A 12,048-nucleotide genomic window follows, 5' to 3' on the forward strand; every position below is an offset into this window, starting at 1 on the left:
TAGTTGCCTGTCACGCAAAAAAAAAAAAAAAAAAAAAAAAAAAAAACTTGCCTGTGACGCATCAGAAAGGGAGGACTTAACACGGCGCGGCGGAAGAATTTGTCACCTGTAGAAGAATGAGGAGTTTGTGATGGAAATTTGTTCGACTCAGTATTGATACGGTAAGCCAATCTATGTTTTGCGTTCGCATTTCGACATTGTTTACATGAATGTTTTGAGTTTGTGATCGCGGTTTGCTACCGCGAAAACAATCTGTTCTCACATCTTTACCAAGATTATGAGATATTTCACAGGATAATTTTGAACATGTACCATTTCATTTGTATGGCCTGCTTTTGATCTATCTATATATATTCGTTTCAGGCTTGGATTAGAAACCGAAGACAGTAAACAAGCAAATTAAGTGATTAGTAAGTTAACATTGTTTGTTATAGTCCATTTGTCAACAAAAATGCTAATGTGTAAGTTCTGTGATCGTGCTTTTGAATCGTTGTCAGCATTTTGCCAGCACATGAAAATCCATAGTCATGTTCCTAATACCTTTTTCAAATGTGGTATTCCTGATTGCTCCAGAACATTTAAAAAGTTCACTGCTTTCAAGGCTCACGTATTCAGGGATCACAAAGAGAGGCCCTCAAAGACATCTGTTGAGCAGTTAGGAATTGATGCTTTAGTCTGTGACATTGGTGTCTGTCAAGAAAAGTGCAGTGATTTGAAAACCTTTGTTTTACACTTGAAATCTCATATCAAAGAAGGCACCAGAGTGCCATGTCCATTTACATGTAATAAAAGCTTTTCTGTAGCATCTACATTGACCTCACATTTATCCAGGAATCATCGAAACTCTTCAGCAGAGAGGTTGCGTCATAATTTAATGCAGTCAAATGTTTCAGGTCAGAGGCTGCATGGTGAGGTATCCGACATAGCTGAACACTCAAATCCACAGTCTGAATCATTTGATTGTTGTGATGGAGAAGAACAATTGAATATTACACTTTTGCCAGATAATGCAGATGAATCTCTTTTTTTAAAGAACATGGCTCTGTTTTATCTCAAATTACAGGCAAAGCATATTCTCCCATCATCTGTGATTCAGTCGGTAATTGATGGGGTGCAGGACATCCATGATATTAGCCAGTGTCATTTGCTGCACAAGCTAACTGAAAAATTGACTGCACTTGGTATTTCTGAAAATGATATAAAGAGCGTTATTGATGTCTTGCAAACTGATGATCTTTTTCGGAAGTCAAATATCAATGCACTTAGCACTGATAAGAGGAGAAAATCCTTTTATAAAGACAAATTTAAGTTTGTGGATCCGGTCCCAATCTGTCTTGGTCAAAATGAATCTGGGAAGGAAAGTTTTGCTCAATATATTCCTATTAAGCAAAGCTTAGAAGCACTGTTCTGCTGTAAATCAGTGATAGAACAACATAAGAATTCAAGAACTGAAGTCAGAGCAAAAGATATCCTCTCTGATGTATGGGATGGCAAAAATATTGATGACAATGTGCTGTTTAAAGCTGATACAGATTCATTAGCTTTAATCTTGTATGAAGATGCTTTTGAAGTTGCCAATCCACTTGGGTCTGGTAAAAAAAAGCACAAAATTCTTGCCGTTTACATGACACTTGCAAACCTGTTGCCTCACTGTCGGTCAGGCATTGACCCCATGCAGCTAGTTCTGCTGTGCAGGGAGCAAGATTTTAGATTTTTTGGACAAGATTTGGTCTTTGCCACTCTAGTAAAAGACCTTAAAGACCTTGAGGAAAATGGTGTTGAATTAGCTGATGGAAAGGTGCACAAAGGTACATTGTGTGCTATAGCTGGAGACAACCTTGGATCGCATTACATTGGTGGCTTTATTGAAAATTTCAGTAAAAGTACATACTTTTGCAGATTTTGTGAAATAGACCGCCAGACATTTCACTCCGCTCCCCTAACAAAGGCAGTAACAAGAACTATTGAGTCGTATGAGCAAAATCTTAAGGATTTGGATGCTGGCCGAGCTGAAAGTGTAACTGGTGTCAAATGTAATTCTCCCTTTAATGACCTGAAATATTTTCACGTTTGCCAGCCAGGATTACCTCCCTGTCTTGGACACGACCTTTTTGAAGGTGTTGTGTCATTTGACCTTGCTTTGTATATTGATCATCTTGTGAATCAGGAGAAACAGTTCACATACACTGAACTAAATCGTCGCATTGACCAGTTTAAGTATCTTGGGAATGATGCACGGGATAAACCAGTTGAGGTGACTCCTGGTACTGGAAAATTAAGTGGACATGCAGTTCAGAATTGGTGCCTGCTCCGGCTTTTACCTCTTTTGGTAGGGGAAAAGATTGTCAGTCCAACTGAAAATGAGGTATGGCAGTTAATACTTCAACTCAGACAGGTAGCAGAGCTCATCTGTGCTCCTTCCATTAATATTGGTCAGAATGCTTATTTATCAGTTTTAATAGAGGAGTATATTGAGACTCGAAAGGTGGCTTTTCCAAATCATCCACTTAAGCCAAAACACCACTACCTGTGTCATTATCCTGAGCTCATTGATCGTTTTGGTCCACTTATTCGCCTATGGACGCTACGCTTTGAAAGTAAGCACTCATATTTTAAACAGTGTGCAAGAAAATTGCACAATTTCAAGAACCTGAGTGCTACATTGGCAGAAAGGCATCAACTTCTGCAGGCTTACCTACATGCCGGAAGCCCTTTCCCTGAAAATGTTGTGGCAGAGAGGGGAATAGAGTTTCATGTTAATGACTACAATGATGACATTCAAGGATCTGTTGCCTGTCTTAATTTTCAGCCAGGGAATACTGTGGCATGCAATGAAGTGACTGTAAAGGGAACACTTTACAAAAAAAACATGTTCATTGTTTTGCAGAAGAATGATGAGGGAATTGTGTTTGGGAACATTCAGTTAATTCTTGTACATGACAATTGCAATGTGTATTTTGTCACAAAAAAATGTCAGTCTTTCTGTCTTGTTGACCAGGGAGTTCATTGCTTGACATCACAAGATCAAGGTTACTTGTGTATTAATCAAGACAGCCTACTGGATTACTATCCTCTACCTGAATACTCATTGTGCGGCTTGTCAGTAATTGTTCTCCATCATTCCTTTCCAATTCTAGAATAATGTCTGAAATGAAAGAAGTCCTGAAAGATGCTGTATTGTCGGTGTTGCCAAGCCTCTCTCCAGAGGTAATCAACCAGCTGGTTGAAAAGCTCATGGATCAAGGTGTCGAGGGTTTGGATGATTTGGTTTATGTAAAAGATGATGACATTTTGGAGTTTATACGACCTATCCAATGCCGAAAACTTCTTAGTGCCTGGAAAAATCAAGGTAAAGATAAGGTTGATTAAATAAAACTAAGAGAGGATGTGATAATTAAAGGGTTAGTTCACCAAAAAATTAAAACTTGTAATTAATTACGCACCCTCATGTCGTTCCACATACTGCATATACTGTCTATAGAGGGACAGAAATCTCTAGTTCATAAAAAAAAAAAAAAAATTGTTTACCAAAGTTGAACAAAATTCTAATGGGTTTGGAATGACGTGAGGATGAGTAATTAATAACACAATGCACATTTTTAGGTGAATTAACCCTTTTAAACTGCATTACAATGCATTTCAGTACTGTTTCAAAACTACACAGTGGTACTGCAGCCTGCCGAGGTTCTCCCCTTGGTTCCCCCCGAAACAAATGCTACTCTTGGTTCATCAAGCTCCTCAACGCCAACATCAAGCATTGTTGCATCAACCAGTGCATCACATTCATGGCCTGAAAATTTCAAAGTTCCGTGGAACTTAATGCCAGCCGGTATAAAGAGTGCTATTGAGAATGGCCTGAGACCTTCTCCTTCTGACCGACGACAAATGATAAGAATTCTTGCTGATGAAATTAGAAAAATTGACACAAACCCCAGCAGATCACAGTGCCTTACTGTTGCTCGTCAAATTGTGAGCCAATATCCAAAGTCGTTTGCAGACATGATGGGTGACAAGCAGGTTGGGGGTGGTTACGAATCGGTTCTTTCACAGCTGAAAGTGCGGATAGAGCATCTTAATCGAAGAAGTACACTAAGTCAACATATGACCCTTAGAAGTGACATTGGAACTACTAGAAAACGAAATTCAACTGACTCGTATGGTTGCACAAGATGGCAGCCTGCTCTTCCACCTGGTGAGAGTCACGACAGTCTTGAAATTAAACGTCAGAAGCTGGAGGAGATCCACCTTCATGAAGGAATTTCTGGAGTTGAGAGAGGAGACGTTTACAAGCTCATGGAGGAGACCTATTGGCTTCAGCGTTACATGATAAATGCAACCCCGTCCCCTACAATTTCAGATCTAAAATCCAAATGGCCATATCTCTTCACACAGAGGCATGTATATGGACATTTTGAACAGCTTACTGACAAAAAAGTGCTCAGACTTTTGGAATTGTCTATTCAGGAGTGTGGAAAAATCATAATTGAGTTTTTCAAAAGCAAACCAACCAACGATGATGTTCGGAGCATACTCTCCAGAGAAGAAAATGATGTGGGTGCCATGGTCCTACTACTACTTCTTGCACACTTCAAAGAGAAGTTAGATGGTCTTATCCTTCAAGCAGATGTAAGTAGAGATTATTAAACAAATCTCATTTATCTATAATGTTTTATGTTTTGGTTCTTTTTATCATAGTTGTGATGTCCTTTTTAAAAATTGTTCCAGGAATTTGCAACTCCATCTGATGTCCAGGAATCTGTACATTTGCCAGAGAGTCCACGCCTTATATTTCTTGGTATGTAAACATTACAGTGGTAATTTCACCCTAAATTGAAAATGAAGTTATCATTTAATCACTTCACTTCAAGAAATGTTTTTATAAAATATTATTTTTGTATTGTTTACAGTCCAGCTATCTAAAAATTCAAGTATATATCTTTTTTTCTGAAGTAAGGAGAAAGAAAAAAGAAGTCAAAATTAAGTGAGTTTATGCATAAAACAAGCAAAATAATATTTCTTTTAGAAAAGAAGAAAACATTTTTCGAAGAATTTTTATATATTTCAGCTGGGAAATAAAATTCTCAGGAAGATTTTTTTTTTTTTTGCAGTGCGGTACTTTTTTCGCATCTGACCACCAAAGGAGAATACAAAAAAAAAATGTCCTGCTTGTGCTCCCCCATATAATATCAGTGAATAGTAAGCAGCATTAAGATTTAAAAAAAGGATGCAAAAGTATCATAGAATGATTCCATGCAATGTGCCACAAGTGTGGGTATACAATAGGGTTTAATAAAAAAAGAAAATGTAATGTAATATATATTTTTTAATGAAAATCCTGACATTGACTGTTGGTCTTCGGTGCTTGGATGCATGTTCATGAGGCTAATGGTAGGCTACTGCAGTTGTGAGAAATGTAATTTTTTTTTATAAAATCCATGTACATTCTTCTATTAGATTAAAATATCCATTGTGTTTGTTGTAACAGTAATTTTTCACATTCAAATCTGTCAAATACAGAAGACCAATAGCCAAGGTCAGGATTTTCATTCAATATTACATTTTCCCCCTCCCCCCAAACATTTGAAATATATGGCACGTGTTACATACCATCCATTCTGTGATAATTTTGCCAATTTTTTTACAAACTTGATGCTGGTTCCTATTCACTGCCTTTTATATGGATGAGCGCAAGCTGGACATTTTTCTTTTGTGGTCCAAAAAAGGAAAAAGAGCGGTATACTGCATTAGAACAACAGCGGATGAGTAAACTGTTATGTAATAAAACAAAAGTGAACTTACTATGGGTGACCTGCTTTAAAGGGTTAGTTCACACAAAAATAAAAATAATGAAATGTATTACTCACCCTCATGCCGTTCCACACCCGTAAGACCTCCATTCATTCTGGGAACACAAATGAAGATATTTTTGTTGAAATCTGAAGGCTCAGTCAGGCCTCAATAGGGGGCAATGAAATTTACACTCGCAAGATCCATTAATGTACTAAAAACATATTTAAATCAGTTTATGTGAGTACAGTGGTTCAATATTAATATTATAAAGCAACAATAATATTTTTGGTGCAGCAAAAAAAAATAAAAAATAACGACTTAAATAGTGATGGCCGATTTTCAAAACACTGCTTCATTAAGCTTCTAAACATAATGAATCAGCGAGTCGAATCATGATTTGGATCGTGTGTCAAACCGCCAAACTGCTGAAATCACATGACTGTCTCCGAACCACTGAATCGACTCGTTGATTTGATATGCTCCAAAGCTTCATGAAGCAGTGTTTTGAAATCAGTTATCACTATATAAGTTTTTTTTTTTTTTTTTTTTTTTGCCGTTATTCTCGTTGCTTTATAATATTACTATTGAACCACTGTAATCACATGAACTGATTTAAATATGGTTTTAGTACATTAATGGATCTTGCGAGGACTTTAATGGATCTCATTAATGGACAATTTCATTGTCCCCCTATTGAGGCCTCACTGAGCCTTCAGATTTCAACAAAAATATCTTCATTTATGTTCCGAAGATGAATGGAGGTCTAAGGGTTGTGGAACAGCTATGACATTTACTAGTAAATGAGTAAATTACATTATTTTCATTTTTGGGTGAACTAATCTTTTAAGGGTTTTCATCTGTCTCAGCCCAATGCATGCAATTAGTCATTTAAAGTAGTTATGAAGAGTTCTTTTTAAAAAAAAAAAAGAATGTTACAACACAACTCTGCCCCTTACTGTCACAAACATCCAGGAGCACATTCGCATGCTGTAAAAACCTGTCCTGGTTTATAAAAATGTGCAGTTTACTACACATTGAATTCTTAATCATAAATTTAAGTGGTTTACTAGCAGAAAGTTCAAATTTTGTCTGAAAAGTAAATTTTACAAATGCAAATGTTTACAGCACATTACTGCAATCATGGGTTCTTGTGTGTGATTAGACAGGTGCTTAGTCACAAACAGACAGGCAGGCAGAAATTGGTTATGGTTTAAGAAATTTAAAATAGACTACACTACTTTCATTTCACAAGGGAGAGTATTCCTTTAATTAAGAGATTGCTCACTGCTATAAAAAAAAATTAAAGTATTCCTGTATTAAAGGTCCCGTTCTTCGCGTGTTTTCGAAGCTTTGATTGTGTTTACAGTGTGCAATATAACATGAGTTCATGTTTCGTGTGTAAAAACACAGTATTTTTCACACAATTTACTTATCTGTACAGCGCTGTTTTCTCTGTCCTAAAAACGGCCTGATGATTTCCTTGTTCTATGAAGTCCCTCCTTCAGAAATACGTAACGAGTTCTGATTGGGCCCGCGCTTCCCGTGTTGTGATTGGACAGCAGCTTAGCGCTCTTTGCCCGGAAAGGTCCCGCCTCTTACCATAACGGGGAAATGCAAGCGCTGAATGTGCGCTCTTCTCCACGTGGGAGAGCAACAAGACCACGCCCCCTATTTTGCGTGTTCTTGTGGGCGGAGGGTTAGTCAACAAACGGTTCTAGTGACGTCATCACAGCAGGAAGTGCAGCGGTGTAGACCAAACCGGCCGTTCACTGTAGGATTTGACAGGGAACTTCTGTTAAATAAAATATCTCGCTTGACATTGAACTTTGAGCTTTATAATTTTACAGGTATTATTTATGCTCTAACAGCAACATTACACAGTAACTAAAGTTTGAAAGATGGAATCGCGAAGAACGGGACCTTTAATGAACACTACCCAAAAATACTACTAAAACAGAACTAAATGGTGAACCCTGGAAAGGGTATTTTTAGAGTTATTTTAATAGTTATGTTGAGCTGTGAAGAGACAACTACATAGAACAACTGTGCAACCCACAATATTGAATTTTAAATATTATTATTTATTTATTTATTTCATTTTTCATTTACAGGTCAATCTCTAAGCAACCAGCGGTGGATGTTAAGCTTGGAAGGTGAAGTTGTGTGTGAAGGAGCACAGCCCAATTTCATCACTGGCCTGGCAGCGCTGTTTGCCTCCTTCTATAACTTCAACTTGCAGTACCAGGAAGAAGCAGCATGCACCCTTGAGTTTGTTCAGAGGTTAGTCATTAGCATTTTTGCCATTCATATATTTTAGCCTAATTGTCACTAACCTTGTCTTGATTGCATTTTTTAAGGACTTCATTTTTTGTTGACAAACATTTTGTACAGCTGACTACAGGGATGAACAACATGGCCCTGGTTTCAGACAGGGCTTAGTTTAAAGGGATATTTTTAAAATCCACCCATGATTTACTCACCTTTAAGCCATCCTAGGTTTATATGAATTTTAGACAAAGAAAATCATAGTTAAATGAAATAATGTCCTGGCAAATCCAAGCTTTATAATGGCAGCGAATGGCTGGTTCAAAGTTGACACTGCCATTGTGCTTGTAAGAGTCAGAGTATTATTTAAATGTAACTCTGATTGTATTCATCTAAAAGAAGTCATATACACATCATATACACATGTCTTGAGGGTGAGTAAATCATGGTCTCATTTTGAGTTTTGACTGACCTATTATTTTATGCCAGGTGTAGGCTTCAGTAAAATTAAGGTATTTAAGCAGCTTTCCTAAAAACGTCTTGTAAAAAAAGATTTCAGATTAGACAGCTCAAACACGCATTTTAAATGATGTTTAACATTATCATGCAGTCATAATCACATTGCAAGGCTTGCAATTGAGTTAAAGTATTGATGACATAAGGGTTTGGACTGGATTCTGTCAATGTGCTGCATTTTTATGTGGCTGCATTTCCACTGATACTCAGACTAGACCTGATATAGGAACTGATGAGGGGATGATAGTTTTAAGCTGTACAGTGTAATGAATGCAGAAAAAATGTTAATTAATCACAACATCCAACATTGCATTTTTCTGTAACAATTGTTTATTTTTTTCCTTCTTCTGTTTTTTTTAGACGCTTTCTTGACATCAATCCAGAACGTGGATCAAAAACAAAGAAAGGAAAAGTAATTTAAAAAAAAACTGGCAAAGTTGTGCAAAAAAAGAACACCACTGTACACCCACAGGTTTCCTCACTTCTGCGAAAACTTGCAGACTTTCAATGGGATTTTGTTTAGATTTCAGACTCTTTCAGACTCTTTTTTTTTTTTTGTAAATGGCACTGTGAATGTTCTGTTATTTGAGAATTGCACTTATAAAAATACAAGTGGCATTTCAGTCAACATGTTTATATTTGTTTTTCAAATATTTTTGTTTTTTTATGACTCTTTCTTGGGTCACTTTACATTTCCTAAAAAAAACTGTAAATTTGTTGAAATTATACAAGATTACTGCATTATACTGCATCAAGTGCTTATTGTGAACTGTTTGTTAACTTGCATTTTATGTTTTAATAAAATACAGTTGGCATTTCAGGCAGTTTTCTAGTCTTTACTTTGAACTAAAATAAATGTTTTAAAACCCAGAGAATGTTGGTTTCTTTTTTTCTATTATGAGTACTATTATGCAACTTAAAAGTACAACATTTTTAATTATGTAAAATATTTTTTATTGCTTGTAGAGAACAGTTTAATACTGTAAAATTACATGATATAATAGTAGGATACTGTATTTGATAATTACAGTACAGTACTGTAAATAAACAGTAAGTGGCTGGCAACCCAGCTGCCAGTATTTTACTGTAAATTTACAGCCCAACATTTTACAGTACAGTACTGTAAATAATTTTTACAGCACTAGTTCTGTAAATAAACAGTAAGTGGCTGGCAACCCAGCTGCCAGTATTTTACTGTAAATTTACAGCCCAACATTTTACAGTACAGTACTGTAAATAATTTTTACAGCACTAGTTCTGTAAATAAACAGTAAGTGGCTGGCAACCCAGCTGCCAGTATTTTACTGTAAATTTACAGCCCAACATTTTACAGTACAGTACTGTAAATAAGTTTTACAGCACTAGTTCTGTAAATAAACAGTAAGTGGCTGGCAACCCAGCTGCCAGTATTTTACTGTAAATTTACAACGAAAAGTTTTACAGTGTAACGAAATGAGACACAGCTAGAGAAACATTCTTCTTATGATGTGATGAGTACATCTGGGGCCGTATTCACAAAACTTCCTAAGGCCAAATGTAGTTCCTAACTTGCTGATGAAGGAGAAACTCTTAAAAATAATGGGAGTGTCAGTCTTAATTTTAGGACTCCTAAATGTTTGCTCTAAAACTAGCTCCTAAATCCAAGAAACGCTAGGGTTAGGGTTAGGGTTAGGGTTAGGGTTAGGTTAGGGTTAGTAGTCAAGAGGACTCCTAAGTCGCTAAGACCAAATCACAAACAATCATAATGGCTGTTGCTGCAATCCGCTCAAAGAAACTATAGTGTGATAATAAATATATCTTTAATAAAGAAACAAAAATATTTCAGATAACCTGTGATAGTTGTTTTAAATAAGAACTTGAAATGGTAGTTTTTAACGTGTTAAGGCCCCCAAAAGTGCCTGAAAGGCTGAAAAAAAAATCCTTAGAAAAACAATAGACTAAGGCCCTAATAATAATCTTTAGGAAAACAATGATTACAGCATTTTTAAACAAACATGGGAATGATATCTTATACATGCACAGTTAAAACAATCAGTAGTGAAACACTCACCTTCAGAAAGACCCCAGAGGACAAAAGCAAAAAACATGATCATATTTGGACCGAAGACTAGAAACATCTGAAGACGGAAAATGGTGTCTAGAGAGAAAATAAAAAAATAACTCCAGTTTAGTTAAATGGTAAATTAAGTTTTAATGAGATTTCTGTCCCACTTTATATTAACTACCATGTACTCATATTCGTACAAACAACTTTTGGTGTTGGTCTTTCGGTTCAGTACACATGTACTGAACAAATCCAGCAGCATTGTTTAAACCACTTCACTCACATGCGCAACTTCATATGAGACTCTTAGTTTTTATATATTTTTATTTAAATAATCAATATCAATTTTATATATTTATTCTATGCTATTTCAATAGATGTGACAGTAAAGCTTCACAAGACATTTTATAGTGCACCTCCCATCCAATAATTGCAATAAGCTTCTTTTTTTTTCAGATAAGAAACAAAGTCTCATCTTTCAAATTCTATTAATTTGTTAGGAAATTCAAACAATAAATGCCTGACTCCCCTGACCTTACTGTTAGCGTCAGATTGCCCAAGACCCTATGCCCCTGCCAAGTTACGTACATATTTAGTACTCTAAATGAGGAAAAGGCCTCACAGAGCCAAGTGGTAGGACTCTGCCCAAGGGCAGAGCTCAAAAGCTTGGAATGATTTACCTACTGAACGATTCCTTTAAGGAAATATAGTCCCTGGCCTGTCACTTATGGGGCCCTTAAAAGCATCAACCCCTAGGATCACCCGGGAGGCTGACTCCCACCATCCTAGCCACCTAGTCAGCTTTCAACCTGTCTGCCTGACCAAAATCTCTAGAATTAGCACTCTCACAATTAAAAAAGGGTACTGTAAGAGGCAATAACCCCTTTCACACCAGAATAGAGATATGGACATCCTAGAAAGAAGAGACTCCGCATATTGACCCTCCAAGGGAGGAGAGTAACTCTACTCAGCCCGAAAAAGGAGTTCTCCAGGACCTGCGTAGCACTAACGTAGCTCTTGGGGAGTGGAGTTGACTACATGACAACTCTCTAGAATGAGGGAGTACTGATAAACTAAAGTTTACCAAGGAGGCCCACAAAAAGTTGACCAAAACTTTGACCAAGAAGGTCTACCGTCAACTAGCCCTGGGGAGCAAAGTACTCGGCATACAGACTCTTTAAAACAAAGGGAGTACAACAGGAGGTTTGTTCAGGAGGTTAAAAGCCCATCACTTGATAATACTGTTATATGGGCTCTAAAGAGGTGAGTACCAAACTCAACCTAAAGATGTACCTCAAGGAGGCTCACAGAGAGCATAATGACTTGATAATGCAGATTGTGTGGAGCCCTAGGGAGAAACGTACTCTGCATAATGACCCTGTTAGCAAGTACAAGCTAATTCACAAAAATCAATTTATCAAGGAGGCTTACAA

General features: G+C 36.8%; 2 protein-coding genes across 2 annotated transcripts in view; one reads left to right on the plus strand and one right to left on the minus strand.

The window, feature by feature from the left end:
* Positions 1–12,048, minus strand: part of LOC137092040 (uncharacterized) — a 76,969-nt gene that overhangs the window by 20,924 nt on the left and 43,997 nt on the right. Inside the window, exon 7 of the mRNA XM_067456341.1 lies at positions 10,622–10,708. Coding sequence (XP_067312442.1) covers positions 10,622–10,708 — 87 coding nt within the window. The remainder of the gene's footprint in view (positions 1–10,621; positions 10,709–12,048) is intronic.
* On the plus strand, positions 130–9,101 carry LOC137050376 (uncharacterized). The gene is made up of 6 exons (XM_067428756.1): positions 130–161; positions 3,138–3,349; positions 3,644–4,626; positions 4,726–4,795; positions 7,902–8,070; positions 8,932–9,101. The coding sequence occupies exons 2-6, from the start codon at positions 3,142–3,144 to the stop codon at positions 8,990–8,992; spliced, it is 1,491 nt and encodes a 496-aa protein (XP_067284857.1). The 5' UTR covers positions 130–161; positions 3,138–3,141; the 3' UTR covers positions 8,993–9,101.

The sequence above is a fragment of the Pseudorasbora parva genome, chromosome 2 (assembly GCF_024679245.1).
Source record: "Pseudorasbora parva isolate DD20220531a chromosome 2, ASM2467924v1, whole genome shotgun sequence".
Taxonomy (NCBI): domain Eukaryota; kingdom Metazoa; phylum Chordata; class Actinopteri; order Cypriniformes; family Gobionidae; genus Pseudorasbora; species Pseudorasbora parva.

What these genes read in the sequence shown, in the direction of transcription:
- LOC137050376 (XM_067428756.1), top strand. Translation starts at nt 3,142, where the DNA reads ATGTCTGAAATGAAAGAAGTCCTGAAAGATGCTGTATTGTCGGTGTTG. An exon ending in TCCACGCCTTATATTTCTTG is followed by an intron (nt 4,796 to 7,901) that starts GTATGTAAACAT and finishes TTTCATTTACAG; the next exon opens with GTCAATCTCTAAGCAACCAG. An exon ending in ACCCTTGAGTTTGTTCAGAG is followed by an intron (nt 8,071 to 8,931) that starts GTTAGTCATTAG and finishes TGTTTTTTTTAG; the next exon opens with ACGCTTTCTTGACATCAATC.